The sequence below is a fragment of the Salvelinus fontinalis genome, chromosome 35 (genome assembly GCF_029448725.1).
Source record: "Salvelinus fontinalis isolate EN_2023a chromosome 35, ASM2944872v1, whole genome shotgun sequence".
NCBI classification, from domain to species: Eukaryota; Metazoa; Chordata; class Actinopteri; order Salmoniformes; family Salmonidae; genus Salvelinus; species Salvelinus fontinalis.
The window spans coordinates 15729524-15750997 of NC_074699.1; the positions used below are offsets into that span (position 1 = coordinate 15729524).

General features: G+C 44.0%; 2 protein-coding genes across 2 annotated transcripts in view; one reads left to right on the forward strand and one right to left on the reverse strand.

Annotated features, from left to right (window-relative positions):
• The first annotated feature begins 141 nt into the window (after positions 1 to 141).
• On the forward strand, positions 142 to 8469 carry LOC129834382 (cytoplasmic tRNA 2-thiolation protein 2-like). The gene is made up of 15 exons (XM_055899309.1): positions 142 to 471; positions 621 to 695; positions 897 to 975; positions 1057 to 1116; positions 1288 to 1348; positions 1475 to 1584; positions 4073 to 4368; positions 4508 to 4643; positions 4831 to 4962; positions 5075 to 5166; positions 5923 to 6023; positions 6220 to 6415; positions 7128 to 7194; positions 7305 to 7360; positions 7525 to 8469. The coding sequence occupies exons 1-15, from the start codon at positions 416 to 418 to the stop codon at positions 7607 to 7609; spliced, it is 1602 nt and encodes a 533-aa protein (XP_055755284.1). The 5' UTR covers positions 142 to 415; the 3' UTR covers positions 7610 to 8469.
• Positions 8114 to 21474, reverse strand: part of LOC129834375 (piezo-type mechanosensitive ion channel component 1-like) — a 79084-nt gene continuing 65723 nt past the window's right edge. Inside the window, exons 29-50 of the mRNA XM_055899296.1 lie at positions 21315 to 21386; positions 20246 to 20346; positions 19970 to 20099; positions 19691 to 19774; positions 19385 to 19557; positions 19161 to 19282; positions 14957 to 15109; positions 14525 to 14783; positions 13887 to 14075; positions 13448 to 13757; positions 13199 to 13322; positions 12882 to 13029; positions 12396 to 12610; positions 12056 to 12214; positions 11772 to 11919; positions 11476 to 11664; positions 11181 to 11273; positions 10781 to 10953; positions 10540 to 10662; positions 10355 to 10434; positions 9624 to 9822; positions 8114 to 9461 (exon numbers count right to left, since the gene is read on the reverse strand). Of these exons, the coding sequence (XP_055755271.1) occupies positions 9197 to 9461; positions 9624 to 9822; positions 10355 to 10434; positions 10540 to 10662; positions 10781 to 10953; positions 11181 to 11273; positions 11476 to 11664; positions 11772 to 11919; positions 12056 to 12214; positions 12396 to 12610; positions 12882 to 13029; positions 13199 to 13322; positions 13448 to 13757; positions 13887 to 14075; positions 14525 to 14783; positions 14957 to 15109; positions 19161 to 19282; positions 19385 to 19557; positions 19691 to 19774; positions 19970 to 20099; positions 20246 to 20346; positions 21315 to 21386 (3509 nt within the window). The 3' untranslated portion in view covers positions 8114 to 9196. The remainder of the gene's footprint in view (positions 9462 to 9623; positions 9823 to 10354; positions 10435 to 10539; positions 10663 to 10780; positions 10954 to 11180; positions 11274 to 11475; positions 11665 to 11771; positions 11920 to 12055; positions 12215 to 12395; positions 12611 to 12881; positions 13030 to 13198; positions 13323 to 13447; positions 13758 to 13886; positions 14076 to 14524; positions 14784 to 14956; positions 15110 to 19160; positions 19283 to 19384; positions 19558 to 19690; positions 19775 to 19969; positions 20100 to 20245; positions 20347 to 21314; positions 21387 to 21474) is intronic.

Genomic DNA, 21474 nt, shown 5'->3' on the forward strand with positions numbered 1-21474 from the left:
ATGTTTACGTTATTAGAGTTCTAATTTTCTATTTTAAATATGTGCTGCAACATTGATTAATGTGATACATCCACAAAAAGAACAGTGATCCAACCACAAACTGCTCTTCACATGATTGTGGACAGAATCTAGCACGTCATCAAAATGCGTTTTGTTGTTATTCCAGCACGAGCCCTTTTAACAGCTATGAGAAATAGGCTGAATTAAATACATCTCAAAATAGCTAAACTAATCTAATGAATTTCTCTTGCTAAATAGAGTTTCGAAAAACTCTGGTATCTGCTCACATAGTTTTAACTGGCTCGCTGGCAAGCTTGTACCGAAAACTCTGTTACAGCTACATTCTGCAATTGTTAGCTAGCAAGCTACAATAAATTAGAGCTCTACATAGCTAGCTAACTCGCTCAACTCGACCATGTGCCAGGTTGATGAGGAATACAATGGACAGCTAGATCACAGAGTGACCCCACGGTAAACTATTTGCCCATTTAACAGCTAGATTACCCAGTTGCTTTAGCTGCAGTCAAGCTAATGTAGCTAACGTTAGTTTAGCTACTTAAAGTTTTGTCTGCTGTAGCAACTGCTTCCAGCCGCTCACAATTCATTTTTTTTTATCGCAGTGTCTCCAAGAAGTGTGTCAAATGCAAAGAAAATACAACTGTATTGATTATCCGAGCTGGAGATGCATTTTGCAGGTAACGTTAATTGAACTTGTTTTTGTAAGTATCACAAACTAGATGTATTTGTCTCAAGAACTGACCCCACAGAATTTACTGCAAAAATTAGTGCTAATTTATACTTAGTTGTGCATTTTTTGGTTCTCATTGTCAGCACATATGCTCTTTGTAGCTAATAATGAAAAGTAATGCATTTATTTGGGTATGTCTTCTGGCCAGGGGCTGCTTCAAGGAGTACTTCATACACAAGTTCCGGGCCATGCTGGGAAAGAACCGGGTCATATTCCCAGGAGAGAAGGTATTGAATATCCATCTCTAACATGTTTGTAACGTCTTACATAAATCAAACAACCGAGTTGGCATTGTTTCTCTGTTGTAGGTTCTTCTTGCAGTGTCTGGAGGGCCAGCCTCTAGCTCCATGCTGTCACAGGTTCAAGAGGTAGTTGGGTCAATGTCTTACTAGATGTGTAGTCACACTGTATGTTGCAATTACTGAAATATCACAGGGCTGACATTTTAGATGTAACTCATTAACAGTGTCTTCAAAGTATTATGGGTTTTAAACTGTTTTTGTTTTTTTGAATGAAAATGAACCTTTTTCTTCTCTCAGGGTTTGAGTCGAGACGCACCCAAGAAGTTGAGATTTGTCCCTGGAATTATCTACATAGATGGTAATGCACAGATGATCATCACTGCTCTTTGGCACAATGTTTTTTTTTCTTCTGTCACTTAGCAGGTGGTTCTGGCCCATTAGACTAGCTCATGTGTGATGATTGTCTATTACCGTGTCTTGACAGAGGGCGGGGCCAGTGGTCAAAGCATGGAAGAGCGGAAGAGGGCAGTGGCTCAACTGGAGTCAGTTTTCAGAGACACTAATTACCATTACCACATAGTCCACCTGGAGCAGGTGAGCTGTCAAGAGATGGGCCAGATTTTTTTTGTGTACTTCTGTCTGGGATGTGAGACTGAGCTTTGATCATTGGAATTAAATATTTCCCGGAATTAAATATGTACAATGCCTTCGGAAAGTATTCAGACCCCTTGATGTTTACCACATTTTGTTACGTTAGAGCCTTATTCTAAAATGTGTATACAATATCCCATAATGACAATCCAAAAACAGGTTTTTAGATATTTTGCAAATGTATATAAAAAAAACGGATACTTTATTTACATAATTGAGGCCGTCATTGTAAATAAGAATTTAACTGACTTGCCTAGTTAAATAAAGGTCAAATAAAAAAAGATGAACGGAGCAAAGTACAGAAAGATCCTTGATGAAAACCTGCTCAGGACCTCAGACTGGGGCGAAGGTTCACCTTCCAACAGGACAACAATCCTAAGCACACAGCCAAGACAACACAGGAGTGGTTTCAGGACAAGTCTCTGAATGTCATTGAGTGGCCGAGCCAGAGCCCAGACTTGAACCCGATCGAACATCTCTGGAGAGACCTGAAAATAGCTGTGCAGCGACGCTCCCCATCCAACCTGACAGAGCTTGAGAGGATCTGCAGAGAAGAATGGGAGAAACTCCCCAAATACAGGTGTGCCAAGCTTGTAGCATCATACCCAAGAAGACTCTGCTGGTATCACTGCCAAAGGTGCTTCAACAAAGTACTGAGTGAAGGGTCTGAATACTTATGTAAATGCAATATTTCATATATATATACACACACACACACATTTGCAAAAATTTCAAATCCTGTTTTCGCTTTGTCTTTATGGGGTATTGTGTGTAGATTGATGAAGAGAAAACCCCCCAGATTGAATCAATTTTAGATTAAGGCTGTAGAATATAAAGTCAAGGGGGCTGAATACTTTCCAAAGGCACTGTATTATAGCTTGTCATTATTTAGAACAGGTAACGTTTTTTTTTTTTTAACATTTTTTCTTCTCATTTTCAAACAGTCCATTTATATTTTCCAACGGGGCTATACATTTGAGTGAGTTTTTTTCCCTGCCTGAGTAGCCTCGTTTCACTGCCAAAAATAAAATTAAACCATCTAGTGTTCAGCGAAATAACAACACAATGTCAAATACAGGTAACCTAGTCAAATAATTAACATCCGATCACATTAACCGTTACTCTCTCGCGGGAATTCCACTAAGGGTCTGTATGTAGCCAAACGTAGCTGCTGCTCATGTTGGTATCTGTACTGATGGCGCAAAAGCCATGACAGGGAGACATAGTGGAGAGGTAACGCGCGTGCAAGCAGTTGCTCGCAAACCACTTGGGTAAACTGCAGCATCCACCGAGAGGCTTTTGCTCTCAAGGGAATGCCTGACAGCTTGAATGACGTTTTGGACACTACAGTGAAAATGGTTAACTTTGTTAAAGCAAGGCCCCTGAACTCTCATGTATTTTCTGCACTACGCAATGATATGGGCAGCGACCATGTACAACATACAGAAGTGCGCTGGTTATCAAGAGGCAAAGTATTGACACGTTTTTTTTAAATCGAGAGACGAGCTTAAAGTTTTCTTTGGTGACCATAATTTTCACTTGTCTGACCGCTTACACGATGACGAGTTTCTCACACGACTGGCCTATCTGAGTGATGTTTTTTCTCATCTGAATGATCTGAATCTAGGATTGCAGGGACTCTCTGCAACTATATTTAATGTGCGGGACAAAATTGAGGCTATGATTAAGAAGTTGGAGCTCTTCTCTGTCTGCATTAACAAGGACAACACACAGGTCTTTCCATCATTGTATGATTTTTTTTTGTGTGCAAATGAACTCAAGCTTACGGACAATGTAAAAGGTGATATAGCGAAGCACCTGAGTGAGTTGGGTGCACAATTACGCAGGTACTTTCCCGAAAGGGACGACACAAACAACTGGATTCGTTTTTCTGCCCTGCCTCCATTCCACTTACCGATATCTGAACAAGAGAGCCTCATTGAAATTGCATTGAGGTTCTGTGAAAATTGAATTTAATCAGAAGCCACTGCTAGATTTCTGGATTGAGTATCCTGCCTTGGCAAATCACGCTGTTAAGACACCGATGCCCTTTGCAACCACGTACCTATGTGAGAGTGGATTCTAAATAAAGAGTGAAACTATTGATTATTATTATTTGTGCCCATGTCCTATAAGAGCTCTCTGTCACTTCCCACAAAACGGGTTGGGACAAACTCATGCTCATTCTTAAGTATAATAAATGTATTCTATAGTGTGTGTGTGTGTTTGGGAGGCTTACAATGATGGCAAAAACATTTGAGAGTGCGCTGACCCTGGTGCTAGAGGGGGTATGCAGCTGGAGGTTGAATGTTTTGAAGGGGTACGGGGCAATAAAAAGTTTGAGAACCACTGATTTAGAACATATGGTTGCATCATCTACTCTTAGTTGCATCATCATGTCTATTGTCTTTCGCTTCCCATGGTGTTTCAGGTACTGAGTCTCCCCAGCTCCGTGCTAGAGGCAGGATCCTCGGCAACGGAAAAACCTCAGACTGGGTTGAGTTATAAAGCTGCTGTGGATCATTTCATCCAGACCAGGAAGAACCAGAACCAGCACCCAGACCTCTCTGTGGAGAATGCCCAGAGTCACCTGTCCAGTCTGAGCATGCAGGAGGTCCAGAATGGAGTAACCAGCCCCATCACCCCTGAACAAACCCAAGCCCTTCAGAGACTGTTTGCCTCTGTGAGGACGCTGACAGCCAAAGAGGATTTGCTACTTACACTGAGGTGAGAGATTAGACAGTATCTCTGAGACATGCCATTTACGTATCCGAGCATATGGGGGGTGAACATGTCTGAAATGCTTCTGAAGGTCTAGTTTGTGTAAAGGCCGTTTATGACAGGTGTAACGTGTGCCTTTGTCTAGGCAGCACCTGATTCTCCACACAGCGAGGACGCAGGCCTACACCAAGGTGATGATGGGGGACAGCTGCTCCCGTCTGGCCATCAAACTGCTCAGCAACATCTCTCTGGGGCGAGGGGCATTGCTGGCAACGGACACGGTGAGGGGAAAAAGACCTCCCCTCTTTCAGCTGTAGAATAGTGAACATGATGTTTATGCCCCTCCATTGCAATATTTAAAGTACTGTTCGAAAGCATCAACGTAGCATTACCCCACGTAGGCATACATTGTGTATTGAGCTCTGGCAGCAGCAGCTGTGTCATTTTGAAATGTTGCTATGTTCACAGGGCTTCTCAGATCCTCGCTACGGAGACGTGGTCATTGTCAGACCCATGAGGGACTATTCCTCTAAAGAAATAGCATATTACAACAGAATGTTTGACATCCCCTCGGTCTTCATCCCTGGCCTGGACTCTAAGGTGAGAGTCGACTGTGTTCTGATTACTATCATTGTTATCCAGTGTGGCACTGTGTGCCAAGCCAGTATTCTTCTCAGAGTATTTTAAGAGTTTTCTTCACTGCCTCTTCCAGGCACAAGACAAGGCCAGCATCCAGCGCTTGACAGAGAGCTTTGTCACCAAACTCCAGACTGACTTTCCCTCTACTGTCAGCACAATCTACAGGTGAGGATGGGTAGCAGAAGAAGCCACACTAGGAACCAGTTGTAAGAGCGACTTCTATATGGTGCAGTAAAGAAAATAGCGGTTGTGTAAGGTTAAAGTTGATTTTGGGGGTCTTCTGAAGAACCCCACCATTGATTGTTGTTATTAATTTGCTTACGTGCCATTGTACTTATGCTCACTGTATAGCTGAATATTGAGGCCTCTGTGTCTAGCTCTCTGCCAAAACCCGCAGCCCCGCGTCTGTGAGAAAAGGGGCTGAGGGTGATAGTGAGACACAGAGAGACGGCATCTGTTTTTCTCTGAAACAAGGGCAGATTTGCATACTGCTGAGACAGGTTCTCAGAAACCTTGTGTTCAGAATAACTTGTTCTTTTAGCTGCACATGCAGGTTTTAGACATAGGAGATCCCACCGTAAGGTGTGATCTTGGGTATATAAGATCCTGTCCTTTGTTCGGGGCAGAACTCAGGAGAGACATCAGTTGTATGTCTGATGTTTGATCTTTGACTTCTGTCTACAGCTGTATTTTGATTCAAATTGTTCTGATTTATAAGTGCACATTTTGAGTGTTCCTTATTTGTTAAGTAAATAACGGGGCCCAGAAAAGTGGAAGCAACAGTTGAAAGGGGATTTTGTTAAAAGAAGGATACTATATCAATCTTAAGTGAGCCTGTTCTGTATCTAGACTCGTGTGAAGATGGCTGTTGATAATGTTTGAGGATTTTGGTATTGAACACCTGTGATGGTTGTCCTCCAGGACCAGTGAGAAGCTCCACACAGCATGTCCCCCTCAGAACACCAACACACAACTCTCCGCTAAGTGCCTACTGTGTGTCTGTGCCTTGGACACTAAACTAGGTGAGTCACACTGCCAATGTACTAAGATGGCATCACATTACGGAAATGTACTGTATTCACTAAATAAAAATACATGTAATTTTGTACTGAAATTAGTTGTATTTTTCATTTAAATTGTAATACCCTAATCACGTAAATATCTCTTATCTCTACCTATCCCTCTCTCTCTCTCTCTCTGCCTCCCACTGTACTGTAGAGGAGTTCTCTGCCTACCAGGCCACACTGATCTCAGAGCAGCTGTCTCAGAGGCGGGGCCCAGGCCCTGAGTGTACCCCTGGTACAGCAGCAGCTCCAGGGTCGCCTCCAGCCTCCTCGGCAGGCCAGGGCCACTCCTCTGGAGAGGGCCAGAGTCAGGGCTGTGAGACTGGAGAGGGGGGCTGCTGTTCCTCTAAGTCAGTAGGCATTATGTCTCCATTTATGTATACGTCCCCAATGTTTGCATTACTGTACAGCTGGATTATGTACACCGAGTGTACAAAACAATAACACCGTCCTAATATTGCTTTGCACCCCTCCCCTTTTTGCCCTCAGAACAGCCTCACTTCGTCGGGGCATGGACTCTACAAGGTGTCGAAAGCGTTCCACAGGGATGCTGGCCCATGTTGACTCCAATGCTTCCCACAGTTGTCAAGTTGCCTGGATGTCCTTTGGGTGGTGGACCATTCTTGATACACATGGGAAACTGTTGAGTTTGAACCCAGCAGCGGTGCAATTCTTGACACAAACCAGTGCGCCTGGTACCTACTACCATACCCCGTTCAAAGGCACTTAAATCTAGTCTTGCCCATTCAGCCTTTGAATGGCACATATTCTAAATTGTCTCAAGGCTTAAAAATCCTTCTTTAACCGGTCTCCTCCCCTTCATCTCCACTGATTGAAGTGGATTTAATAAGTGACATCATTAAGGGGTCATAGCTTTCACCTAGTCAGTCTGTCATGGAAAGAGCAGCTGTTGTTCATCTTTTGTACACTGTGTATATTCACGTGTTTACATTATAGGGTGAAGTGCCAAGCAACTTGAGGTTGCTTGTACAATAAGAGGCTGTGTTTAATTTGGGATGTTGATCCTATTGAATGAATACAATACTGTGTGTGTTCTTTCAGGGAGCCAGAGACAGTGGATCTTAAAAGCCTGTTGTGTTACAGTTGTAGACTGACCATCAAAGACATGGTAAGTGAAAGGACATCTATCACTTCACATTACTCCTAAACATGACCAAGATAATCTTTACAAAGACTACAGCAGGACAATGTGAACCATGGACTTTCTCTGTTTTACAGACTGCATTAGACGCCCTTCCCCAGTACATACTGTCAGAGGCTGAGAGGAGGAGAAGGTGAGATTAAAACAACATTCTTTACTCAAAAACAAGAAAAACTTGTGAAATAGCTATTTTTAATTTGCCCATAATGTCTGAATATAATATTGAGTTATTACCAGTAGAATTTCACTTAGCATATCCTTCTATTTACCTTGTTACTTCTCTATGGACTTGTCTAGGTCTCAGATGAGGGAGGAGATCAGTGAGTTCCTGCTAGATGAGGAAGAGGATGAAGCCATCCCAAGGGTCAATGGGTCTTTGTGACAGACTAATACCCAGTGTGACTGGACAACGTCCAACAGCAGACACTGCAGTGACATTGTTCCCGTGGCAACTATACAGCCAAGGCTATTTGTCTCAATATGAACTGTAATACCAATTGCTTTTATTATTTATTTTCAGTCAGTTTATTAATTATTTGGCTATAAGACAACTATAGACAGTTTAAATCAATCTTAACTACACCCAAAATGATTTGTACATGGCACTGCTTGGTGGTGAATCTAACATTGATTCAGGTCTAACTAATGAATTGAATATATGATGCTGAAACAATTTTTTTTCCCATGTCAGGAATGAGAAGGATCATTTATTTGTACAGATGAACAATATTTTCATTGGTTTAGGCGCTGAATCACATTATATTGGAAATAGAAATGATTATTCTTCAACAACAGAGATCCCATAGCAACAACCTACATGGTTCTGCATTAGAACTCCCATCAGCATCACGCAGGTTCTCTGAAAATGAGAGCAAACATATGGCAATAAAGTATAACACATGTTTATTAAAGTTAGGAAAGGTTTTGGTTTTACGTTTTTGCATATAGATTTATGCATATTGGCAACTACTCAAGCAATGGTTGGACCATATTGTAACAATTCAGAAAAAAAAGATTTAAGGCACAATGGTAGATGTGTTTCCTGTATAATGTCACAATTTATCAAACTACTCTAGCACGACATTTTCTAGAGATGGGGCTAATGTTGCCTTATGCGTTAGTCCAGCATGGAGACATTTTGTATGTTTCAGTCTTTACTCTGTACAGTGTTGCTATACTCTCATTTAACCACCTTATATTTTACACTTGTAAAAAAAAAAAGAATAAAAAAAAAAGATTCAAGTCTTGCAATCAATAAGCCTGTAACTTGTTGCCACGTACAAAGTTAGCTTTCCTCCCAACTGAAGTGTTTCAATTTGTAAACAGTTTGAGTAAGATTCAGAGATTTGTCTGAATATGATCTAATAGAGATTTGATTGGAAACAAACACCCTACTTTAGGTCCTTTTTCTCTCAAATTGTCCCCTTTGGCACTGCATTAGTCCACACTGTGCTGGTCAGTGTGGTGAGGATCCAGCCTGTGACCTGTCTGGGGGCCTGGCTCTTCATTAAGGGGTAGTGTCTGTAGGTCGAGCCGGCCATCACACCTCATTCAGAAGCCGATCTTTCTGTTGGAACCCAGGCAATAAGACAAGAGGAGCCTGGCTTTTGTCTGTGGTCAAAGTGCAAAGCATCTAACCTGCCCTTCTGATTGGAGAGGCCTAGCCAATCCTTCCATAACCAGGGGACAGGCACTGGAGCAGCCCCTTGGCCGTCACACAGCCTCTGGCTCACTGTCTTGTCAGTACAGCCCACCAGCAGAGGCAAATAGCACTCTGTGTACAGAAACAGACAAAACATCCCTTTCCCCCTGGTTAAGAGAAGGGGTTAGTGCACAGTGAAACTAGACCCACTGGAGCTACCATTGGTTCTTTTAGAAGAAGACCAGGTAGAGGCACCCCTGTGTGTGAGACAGCCCCAACCAGGGGTGCTCTGGATGGGATGGGACAGGACAGCTGGGGGGAGGGGGGCTAGCGATTGTCACTTGATAGCTTGTCTCTTGTCCACTTAATCATAGTCTCTGGTGAGCGGTAGAGGAAGATGAGTTTGGAGTAGAGCTCCTCTTCCAGCTCTAGCTCTCCTGTCTCCCTGACCAGGAAGATGTCTGTGCACAGCTTGAGGATACGGTTAACACAGGGCAGCTCCTCAAACATAATGGAGTGAGAGATCTCACTGAAGAAGCCCCTCACAAACTTCCCGATCACCAGCACCACAGACACGTACAGACCCATGATCCTGCAGCGGAGAACAAATGTAGAATGAGCATAATTGAACATAGAGCTCTCTTCTATTCAAAATACAGTTCATTTTCCACACAATAGTTTGAATGTAAATCTAGTCTATTAGATTAGCTGGACTTGGCTACCATTGAGAAGACCGGTAGGTACAGATCCTTACCCATATCCTGCCAGGAAACCTAGGCTGGGGGGGCTGACTTTGTCGTTGAAGATGACCATGGGCAGGACGCCGCAGGCCCCTGTGGACGGAGGACAGTCGGCGATGCTGATGTCCCACCACTCCTGGGCCCCACGGGTGCTGTTCACAGAGCGGTCCCTCATCAGAGACAGTGTTACATCCTGGTAGCCCTCCTCGTCACCTGCAACATAACATGGTGTCAGGGAGACAGTAACACAGACTGACTGCCTATGTTTCAGCTTTGAGCTTCCTTATAGACGGGTTGGTTGTCTAGCAACAAAACTGATGCGTGCTCAACTAGGGGGCAAAACAGACGGAGTTGGCTTAGATTGTTGACAACATGTCAACTATATATCGCCTCCAATGTTTATTGAAAATATAAAGAAAGAAAGCTGAACAATGAGCACTTGTCTGTCAGATAAGTCGTTACAGCTAGCAAATTTTTGCCATATTAGTTGACGTGACATCAGACAAAACATGCCATGGTATCAAGAACAATATCAAACAAGCTGAAACACGAGCCACTTACGATTCCCCACATGGCAGTTTCTTGTCATTGTTGCCAGCTATCTGGCCATCCAGCATCACAACAACACACTGCCTTCTGCCCCATTGAAGCGTGCGCATAGTTTCCGTGACGTTGTCAGCTAACCCGTCTATATTTCAAGTACTGTATGGCAAGAAGGATGTTTATACATAAAAGCCGCTCTGACCTTCATACAGCTGGTCGACTGGTTTGGCCTCGGCTCCGTTTGGTGCTCGGATATAGTTGGGGAACATGTGAGGCACACGTCTGATAAAAAACAGTACAGATCATGTCAAACAAAATTCAGGACAGGACTTCACACAACAGAAATGTAAATACTACATTTGACTTTGAGCGGAGAGCAGAACATACACTGGGTCTGTGCGGTTCCCCACTAGCAGGGAAGCCAGGTCTGCTCTGACCGGGTTGCCTGGATCCAGATCGATGGAGTACTTTTCAGATGTGTGCTCCACAGTGCCACCCTTGCCAAGGTCCCTGAAGAAAGAGACAGACAAAAATATATGAAATATAGAAAACCACAGGGCAACTACTTAAAACCACACACATACAGGTGCACAAACACCCATGCACACACACACCACACCCAGCTGACCTCTGGAAGGTCCAGGCCAGGCGTAGGGTCATGTCCACAGGGCTGCCCAGCAGCTCCTTGACCACCTCCTGTCGACTGGGTGGGCTGATCCTCCACACTGACCCTGAGCTGCCCTCGATCTTAGCTGTCACTATGTCCTCATAGCTGTAGAGGGTGATGAACTGCATAGCCCTCTGCAGGGGACACACACAGACAATCAGAAGTTACAACTGCCTACCGCGGAGGCAAATGGAGAGCAGCAGAACTCAAATCCATGTTTGTTATATTCATCATTCAACAGGGATCACTTACTCACAGTCACACAGTTGTACACAATTTGTTTAATTATATTCTAAAACAGGGCGCCCGAGGGAAGGAAATTAGTTGAGCTCTTTACAGTAGAGTTGGAGGTATTACGTACAGCATTGTCATAGAAGTTGGTGGTGAGTTTGTTGTAGTCCTCCTCAGTGAAGGACTGAATGGACTGCTGCTGGACACTCATGGTGAACAAGGGCTATGGAGAGGGACAATGGTTAACGTTTCAGTACAACAACTCTAACCTGAGCACATATCAAATGTATCTTCCATAGATTCTCCATTGCTTGCTTTTTAGTGCTGGACGAAACTTGCTGTTGAAGATGACCATGGGCAGCATGGGTCCGGTGCCCATTAGAGTGTAAATTGTGCTCACTTATAAGTTCCCCCCCAGTAATTACCTCATATCCTCCCAGCTTGACGGTCACTGTGACATCCACAGGGTGATTGACCACGCCCACAACCGATCTGACCAATGAGATGAAGAGCAGCGGGAACCAGATGATGCAGATGAGGAAGAAGATGATGAGTCCTCCCATCCCATACTTCACTATCTTCTTCTTCTTCTGGCCTTTGGGCTGAGGGTATTTCTGAGGATGAAGAGGAACCAGCTGTAAGAACTGCTGGCCTAATCACATACTACAACAGACAGCAAGGGATTTTATCAACTACATTTGTAACCTAGAGGTCTTTGTACCTTCTCTGTCTCACGGCTGCACTTGATGATGAAGATGTTGGCGTAGATGTCTTCTACACACATCCAGTTGGAGAGGGACAGAGTGGTGTCAGTCCACACCCAGTCCATCACTGCCCGGAGCTCCACCAGGAAAGGCACCAAGCGGAACCTGAGAACAGATAGACAGACAATATCACCCTGTACCAGTACCCAACCTCATCCCATCACCTCCCTGAACAGGGAGACACCCTGACTCAAACATATTAAATGGTGTGGCAGAGTAGGAGACTAGGAGACAGACTCACCCCTGGAAGAGGAAGAGGTTGAGGTGGTTGAACTTCTTAGTGAGGACATTGCCCAGGATCCGGGTGGGGTAGCCACAGCGGATCTGATAGGCCGACAGGGCAAAGTAGATACACTTGAAGAAGTACCAGAGCTGAGCCACGGAGTTTTGACTGAACATCCTGAGAGGACAGAGAGAGAGACACACTCCAGTATACACCTCAGAGAAATGATGCAATAGGTACACCGCTTAAGGACTGTCGAACATCACGAAGATAGACAAACATATCGTCCTAAGCTTGATTAAATAGACAAGATGTAATGAGATGCATCACTCTGCGGACACACCCGCCTCTTCCTCACCTCTCAGTGACAGCAGGCAGGATGAAGAACATCCAGAGGTGGATGCCGAACACCAGGATGATCTGGAAGATGAGCTTGCCCAGGACGGTCTTGCGGAGGTAGAGGGCTCGGTCGATGATCATGGTGCTGAACTGGATGAGCAGCATCACCAGGAAGGCCTCGGGCACCTGGTCCTCTGACAGCGTGGAGGCAATGTCTGCTGCGGCCGAGTGTTTCTGAGGCACAATGGGCAAACCGTTAAGTCCACAGAATGCTGTTATAGTGTCCTGTGACCAAGCACAGAGCTTCTAAAGATGGCGTTTTGATGGTTTAATCGGAATAACATGTAAGTGGTGACGCAACAACGAGTAATACAATATCGGAATTGTTTTGAGAGGTTTGAAAAGTTTGAGAGATTTTGCCGGCCAGGTATAGGAATAGGTTGTAGGCCAAGAGTGGCCTCATACACAAAGTGAATTTCATTGCAGTCATGTAAACAGTACTCACTCCAAAGGCCCAGAAACCGAAGACAATGATGATGAAATCCACCACGTCCGTGAGGAACATGAAGGCGTAGACATCAGTGGCAGCACGGTACGGCGCATGTAAAATGTCGCTGATGAATTCGTGACAAGGCTTGTAGACATCCCGCACACTACAAAGAGTAGTAATCGTGTCACAACCAACTACACTTCTAAATGCAAATCAAACCCCACAGAATGATTTACAAACCATAATAACACTATAGAATCCACTGGTTATGTAATTGTGTGACGTCTGTATTGTCTGACGAGCTCTCCAGTGAGTGACTTCTGTGTACTTACGTGGTGATGGTGAAGTGCGTGATCTTCTCTCCCACTGCTATCAGCTTCTTACTGGCTGCCTCTCTACGCTTACCCTTCTGTTTCTTCTTCTGCTCCTTCTTCTCAGCCTTGATATCTAAGGCTTCTAGGATCCAAACAGAATACAAATCATTTCACTGTAACTCTGAGGAGGGCAGTCATAAGGACACACAGGCCTTTAATTCATGAACGTCTTCATTCTCCCCTCTATTGCTAGTTTCTTTAACTCACCTTTGCTTAGTTGTTTTTTCTTGCGGAAGCGCATGATGCTGCCCTTCTTCTTGGGTCCCTCCACAGGCAGGCTGGGGGGCGGTTCTGGGGTAGGGGCTACGCTGGTGCTGGGCTCTGGTTCAGGCTGTGGGTCAGGCTCTGGTTCGGCCTTCTGGTCCTCGTCCGGTTTGAGTTCCTCCAGGTCCATGAGGCTGGGTCCTGGGCTGGGATGGACAAGATGGACTTCTCCTTCCTCCTTCTTGTTGGCCTCCTTTGATGGCCGTGAGGGCTTCTCCTCCAGAGCACATTCCTGGTCCCACAGGCCATACCGCTGAAGAGAGACAGTGAAGAAACAAAACCGTTATGAGTATTGAATCCAAATCTTGTGGTATAAACGTATGATTATAAATGTCAAGGCCAACAGAGTCAAGGCTGAGAATTCAAAGGTGGGCTGGTATACCTGTAGCAGTGAGCGATGGAAGAAGAGAGCCAGCAGCTGTAGCAGATCATAGCGGATGTAGTTATCAGTCTTCTCCAGGCCCAGGATACGAGGTGGGAAGAAAGGCTTGTCCTCGTTCAGCGTGAGCTCATATACACTGTTCCACGGGAAGAAACCAAACTGGAACAGGTACTTTACCACCACCATGACCTGAGTAGAACCGGAACAAACCAGAACAATGCAGAGGGAAACATAGTTTAACATAAAGAAACGTATCTAATACATGACCATCTGTTAAATATTATTTGTATTTATTTTTGTAAAAGCTAACAGCCTGGAACGGGAACAGAGTGGAATAAAGCCCTAAATTAGGCCTGGAAATCTGGAATGCAATTTGGTTTCTACCGTTGGTTTACACCAGGTGTTCAATCAAAAACAATCTTACACATGACATACTTCACATCTTACGCAATGTTTACACCACTTTAGCCAACGAAGGCAAGAGGAGGGAGAAGATAGCCATTGCACAGGTGCAGACGCTTACCATGTCTCAACAGGCTTATATAGGTGTGCACTACCATACTACATCGGTGCGACAATAACAATCCTTAAACCAGCTCTGTCTTGGTACCAGCATTTTCAACCCAACAACGACCCACCTCAGTGTAGACAATAGCGGTCATCCAGAACTTCTTGGTGGGGCGTGGCACGGCCAGCATGGCCCAGAGGAAGATGAGGATGGGCAACACCACTGAGATGACGGAGGCCGTCACCATGTTGTTGAGCACGATGATGAAGTAGCACACCAGCTCTGAGTTGGCAGCCAGGAGGTTGTACAGGGCAAACTGCAGCTTCAGCAGGCGGTTCTGAGAGGAGTAGAACTCTCTACACTGGACCAGCTCCTCCACAAAGAACTGCCTGAGTTAGGGGGTATAGAGACATCGGGGTCAGTACAGTTCATACACGCAGGACATACACAAGCTGATACGTGGGGACAGTTGGCAGTCTGAGTCGATCAGGCTAGAAGCTGGGGTCTGTAAGATGTCAACTGTAGAGATCTTCTGGGAACATTGTAAGGTGTATGTCAGTACCGGTCAGTGAGCATCTCGCTGGCGGTCCTGGAGTGGCGGTAGCGGCTTATGTGCTGTGGTTCTGGCTCCACCCCCAGCAGCTCCAGAGTGGGCTCTGAACAACACAGGGTGGTGCCGCTGTGACGCTCACTCAGCTCCACCAGCTCCAACCCACTACAACATAACACACAGGTCAGCAATAACACTCAACACTGACTGAATTATACACTGAACAAATATATAAATGCAACATGCAACAATTTCAAAGATTTTACGGAGTTACAGTTCATATGAGGAAATCAGTCAATTGAAATAAATGTATTAGGCCCTAATCTGTGGCATTGTGTTGTGTGACGAAACTGTACATTTTATTGTCCCCAGCACAAGTTACACCTGTGTAATGACCATGCTGTTAAATCAGCTTCTTGATATGCCACACCTGTCATGTGGATGGATTATCTTGTCAAAGGAGAAACGCTCACTGACAGGGATGTAAACTAATTTGTGCACAAACGTTGAGAGAAATAAGCTTTTTGTGCTCATGGAACATTTCTGGGATCTTTTATTTCAGCTCATTAAACATGGGACCACTTACATGTTGCGTTTAAACTTTTGTTCAGTGTAGATCAGGTATTCCCAAACTGGGGTACGCGCAAAGCCGTCGGGGGTACGGCAAATAAAAATGTTATTCACATAAAAAAAATATATAATAATAATAATTAAATGTTTATTTTCTTCCCAGTTTCAAACAGTCCATTTATATTTTCCAACGGCGCTATACATTTGGTTGAGTTTTTTTTCCTCGCCTGAGTAGCCTCGTTTCACTGCCAAAAATAAAATTAAACCATCTAGTGTTCAGCGAAATAACAACACAATGTCAAATACAGATAATCTAGTCAAATAATTAACATCCGATCACATTAACCGTTACTCTCTCGCGGGAATTCCATTAACGGTGTCCGTATGTAGCCAAACGTAGCTGCTGCTCATTCCGTTTGCTCGAAAATGGTTTAAAAAAGTTTAAAATAAATAAATAAGTAAGCCCCATAGAGACGCATACCAGCTCTACTGGTAGTACTGCTACTACCAGCAGTACTACACCTGCCGATGACACAAGTTGTTCTGCTTCCACGAGCACATCCAATGCTAGCATCAGTAATTCTACATTTGTTGTTAGCCCAGCTAGCATGGACACTAACAGTTGTGAATCTGATGCAGCCGAAGAGATACCATTAATAAGAAGGGGCTAGATGCGTCTTATATGGTGAGCTACCGAGTGGCTAGGACAGGCAATACTTTTGTGGATGACTTTATTATTCCTGCTGCCACGGATATGGCTGGGACAATGCTGGGGGGAAAGGCAACAAAAAAACTATACAGACAATGCCTTCATCAAACAAAACTGTTTCATGACTCATCAGTGACATGGCTGTAGATGTTTTGAAACAATTACTGCTTGCCGCCAAGGGAATGCCTGACAACATGAAAGACGTTTTGGAAACTACAGTGAAAATGGTTAACTTTGTTAAAGCAAGGCCACTGAACTCTAGTGTATTTTCTGCAATATGCAATGATATGGGCAGCGACCATGTAACGCTTTTACAACATACAGAAGTGCACTGGTTATCAAGGGGAATAGTATTGATACGATTTTTTGAATTGAGAGAGGAGCTTAAAGTTTTTACTTGTCTGACCACTTACATGATGACTGGCCTGTCTGGGTGATGTTTTTTCTCGCCTGAATGATCTGAATCTAGGATTACAGGGACTCTCTGCAACTATATTCAATGTGCGGGATAAAATTCAGGCTATGATTAAGAGGTTGGAGCTCTTCTCTGTCTGCATTAACAAGGACAACACACAGGTCTTTCCATCAGTGTATGATTTCTTGTGTGCAAATGAACTCAAGCTTAAGGACATTGCAAAAGGTGATATAGCAAAGCACCTGAGTGAGTTGGGTGCACAATTACGCAGGACGACATAAACAACTGGATTTGTTTCATGCCCTGCCTCCATTCCACTTACCGATATCTGAACAAGAGAGCCTCATTGAAATTGCATCAAGAGGTTCTGTGAAAATTGAATTTAATCAGAAGCCACTGCTAGATTTCTGGATTGGGCTGCGCTCAGAGTATCCTGCCTTGGTAAATTGCGCTGTTAAAAACTTCTTATGGCTGCAGGGGGCGTATTGAGTAGCCAGATTATATGTGCCCATTTCAAACGGCGTCGTACTCAATTCTTGCTCGTACAATATGCATATTATTATTACAATTGGATAGAAAACACTCTCTAGTTTCTAAAAACGTTTGAATTATTTCTCTGAGTGAAACAGAAATCCTTCTGCAGCACTTTTCCTGACCAGGAAGTGAAATGTCAGAAATCTATGCTCTGTTCAACCTCATGCCTATACATGGGCGTGTGACGTAAGAGTCTACAAACACTTCCTACGCCTTCCCCTGGTTGTTCAAGATGCGTTGAGAGAAGAAATTTCGTGTCTATCTTGGTCAGAGGTGGAATAAAAGGTCTTTGTTTGACGTGACCGTCCAGTTCCTGTTTCTGGAGCGCGCGAAAGAGGACACGGAAATGGCTTCTGTTTAGCTGTGGTTATGAAAGACGAACATCTCCGTCTTAGATTTGATTTGATACATGTCACCATATCATCGTAACGTATGTTTTTTCAATATAGTTTAATCAGATTATTGAAACTTTTTCGGGAGTTTTGCCGTGTTCCGTTTTCTAACTTTGTTGACTTTGGAGTAATCCGTGTCACTTGGCAAGTGCCCATGCTATATGAAGAGGGATATTTGCCATTCCAGATCAAAACAACGACTGTTCTGGACAAAGGACACCTTATCCAATATTCTGACGGAAGACCACCAAAAGTAAGAAACATTTTATGATGCTATTTCTAATATCTGTCGTGCATGTTGACTGGTCGTGGGCACCCAAGTTTTTCTGGCTATTGTGGCTATGCTAATATCACGCTACATTTTGTTTGCGCTGTAAAACATTTAATAAATCGGAAATATTGTCTAGAATCACAAGATGCCTGTCTTTCAATTGCTGTACACTATGTATTTTTCAGAAATGTTTTATGATGAGTAATTAGGTATTTGACGTTGGTGTCTGTAAATATTATGGCTGCTTTCGGTGCAATTTCTGATTGTAGCTGAAATGTAAACTATGAATTATACCTGAAATATGCAAATTTTTCGAAAAAAACATATGCTATACAATAAATATGTTATCAGATTGTCATCTGATGAGGTTGTTTCTTGGTTAGTAGCTATTTTTATCTTTATTTGGCCGAATTTGTGATAGCTACTGATGGAGTCATAAACTGATGGAGTAAGAATATTGGTGTCTTTTGCTAACGTGATTAGCTAATATATTTACATATTGTGTCTTCCCTGTAAAACATTTTAAAAATCGGACATGTTGGCTTGATTCACAAGATGTGCACCTTTCATCTGGTGTCTTGGACTTGTTAATGTGTGAAAGTTAAATATTTGAAAAAAATATCTTTTGAATTTCGCACACCCTGCACTTGAGCTGGATGTTGTCATAAGTGTACCAGTGTCGGGCTGCACCCCTATTAAGACACTGATGCCCTTTGCAACCACGTACCTATGTGAGAGTGGATTCTCGGCCCTCACTAGCATGACAACTGAATACAGGCACAGACTGTGTGTGAAAAATTATTTAAGACTGAGACTCTCTCCAATACAACCCAACATTGCAGAGTTATGTGCATCCTTTCAAGCACACCCTTCTCATTAACCTGTGGTGAGTTATTCACAATTTTCGACAAACAAATAAGGTTTTATATGTAAGATGCTTAAATAAAGAGCAAAATTATGGATTATTTTTATATTATTATTTGTCCCCTGGTCCTACTAGAGCTCTTTGTCACTTCCCATGAGCCCTGTTGTGACAAAAACTCACACTCATTCTTATGTTTAATAAATGTATCGTATAGTGTGTGTGTGGCAGGCTTACAATGATGACAAAAAACAACATTTGAGAGTGCACTGACCCTGGTGCTATGCAGCTGGAGGTTGAATGTTTGAAGGGGTACGGGACTATAAAAGTTTGGAAACCACTGGTGTAGGTGATTAAGAAAAGGACATATACATTCTGTTAAATTCTATTCTGTTCCTCCCTCGAAAGAGATATTCAATATTAATGCGCCCAATATGTTAAATGGGCCATCACCTTCACCAACCTGGTGGCACTGGTTCTATTCCCATGGTCCATGTCTCCCTCTATGTCTCCCAGACAGGTCTCCATAGTGGGGCTTTCGCTGCCCTGGGACAGCTGATCCTCCATGGGCTCCCTCAGAGATCCCTGTAAAACACTACAGGGTTAGGGTCCATCACTGGTTATACTGGGACAGTGGCCCACTAGAAGTAGATGACTTCTGGGTGTGGGAGGTACCTTAGAACTGACCTGGCTGATGTTGTGTATGAGGTGGTAGCGTTCGTTGCACAGCACGGTGGAGGTGTCCACGTACTGCTTGGTGATGAGGTTGAGCCACTCTGTTAGGCCGTCCACCATGGCCAGGAACACGATCCACAGCAACATGAGGACGTCCAGGATCCTCTGTACGATGTCTGCCTTCCCTAGAACACAGCGTGAGATTACATTGCACTAGGTCATACAGACAATAAAATGTGTGAAACTTACTGAATAAATGGCACTATATAAAACACTGGGAATATACTGGCCAAAATATGAAATAAACCCCCAAAATACCTGAGCCCTCTCCTTCAAGTTCGTCATTGTCGTCTACCTCTTCGTGTGAGATACTTTCTTCAAATTCAAGACTACCTTCATGACCTGTAACAGAAAAAACAACAAGTTAAACACTGTGTGTGTGTGTGTGTGTGTGTGTGTGTGTGTGTGTGTGTGTGTGTGTGTGTGTGTGTGTGTGTGTGTGTGTGTGTGTGTGTGTGTGTGTGTGTGTGTGTGTGTGTGTGTGTGTGTGTGTGTGTGTGTGTGTGTGTGTGTGTGTGTGTGTGTGTGATGTCTGACCTGATGCTGGAGAGCTGTCCTGTTCCCTCTGCCGTCTCTCCTCTCTTTCCAGCCTCCTCTGTTCTTTCTGTCTCTCCTGGCGTTCCCTGAGTGTTGCCTTGGCGCTGGTCACCCACGCCCGGTACGCCAGCTGTGAGGCACAATACTGCATTGTGAAAAGCAAGCTTTGGAGTATCTTCAGTAATATTGTTGTTTTTGCACATTTCAGTGCAATTTAACACTGTGACAATGCTGTGGTGGCAGAGGCTGTGTTTAATGTCTGTAAGGTGAACTCACCTGAAAGGCAGTCTGTTTCTGAGGCTTTTTTTCTTCTGAAAATAGTTCTTCTTCCTCCTCACTGTCCGACTCAAACAGGTAGTAATCCCCAGAATGCAACACTGCAGAGGTAAACAGAAACCATCCAGATGATATCAATACATGGGGACAGGACAGACCATGGGTAGTGATTGCATTTTCCGGTAGTACACCTAGTCATAACTCATATACACTGAGACCACTTCAAACCCAGGAGTGTTTAGTGCCTGATTTTCAAACAAAACTGAAACTAAGGAAACTGACTAGCAGCATTGGACAATGCCGTTCTGTCTGAGGAAGGAAATAATGAAAACAGATGTGGGGAAAGACAGGCCAAATAGACCAGGAGATTACAATCCTCTACTGGTCTGCAGCTGCAATTCGAAGAGTATAGAGAAATATGTGTATTACCCCCATGTGTAAAGACCTATTCCATTATGAAAACACTACTGGTCTGCTAATTAACTGTGACAAACTCTGATTGGTTCTGTCCTAAGGCAAACTCTTCCAGATTTCTGACTGTGCATGTAAACAGTGCAGGCCGGCTCAGCCAACCATTTCCCCATCACTGACAGAAGACATCAGATGCAGATGCCGCTCACCGCAGGAGAAAAATACTCCTATTTCAATATCAAAGAGCCCAGACAAATCTAATTTCCGGACCTCCTGAGGCAGACAGATGGAAGGTATTTTATTTGAGCTAAGGGCATCTTGGGACACAGCCCAGCCTTGAGTAATAACGTGATTCTAACTGACTGGGTGACCTTCCAGAAGAAGTCTCTCAGACACAGCTGCATTACAGAGGATAGAGAGTGCACAGTCACAGTCACATATACAATATTATATACATGGATGCTCATAGACACACCTGGAACATGCACATACAGGTACACGACAAGCAGCTGCATGCACAAACACATCCACTTAAGAACTTGGTGTGAGATAAATGCGGGGTCAGATACTGTGTAGATGGAGGGATGTGGAGAGAGTCAGTCTGGCACTGACATATACACAGACAGAGGGCTATATAGTGGTGGGCTATGGAGCAAACCTTTAGCATGGTCCAGCCAGGGCTCTTGCCACTTCTTGCCACGCTTGTGGCTTCTCTTTTCCCTCTGTGGCTCTGTGGGGTGAGATGAAGGGCCACAAGCTTTACCAAACAGCAAACACACAACACAACCACCCTCAAACCATAATCTGTAGCGGTGGGT

Bases quoted from the DNA above. Each gene is read 5' to 3' on its own strand.
- LOC129834382 (XM_055899309.1), top strand. From the start codon at position 416: ATGTGCCAGGTTGATGAGGAATACAATGGACAGCTAGATCACAGAGTG. The intron at 472-620 runs GTAAACTATTTG...TTTTTATCGCAG, and splicing joins GATCACAGAGTGACCCCACG to TGTCTCCAAGAAGTGTGTCA. The intron at 1,585-4,072 runs GTGAGCTGTCAA...ATGGTGTTTCAG, and splicing joins ACATAGTCCACCTGGAGCAG to GTACTGAGTCTCCCCAGCTC.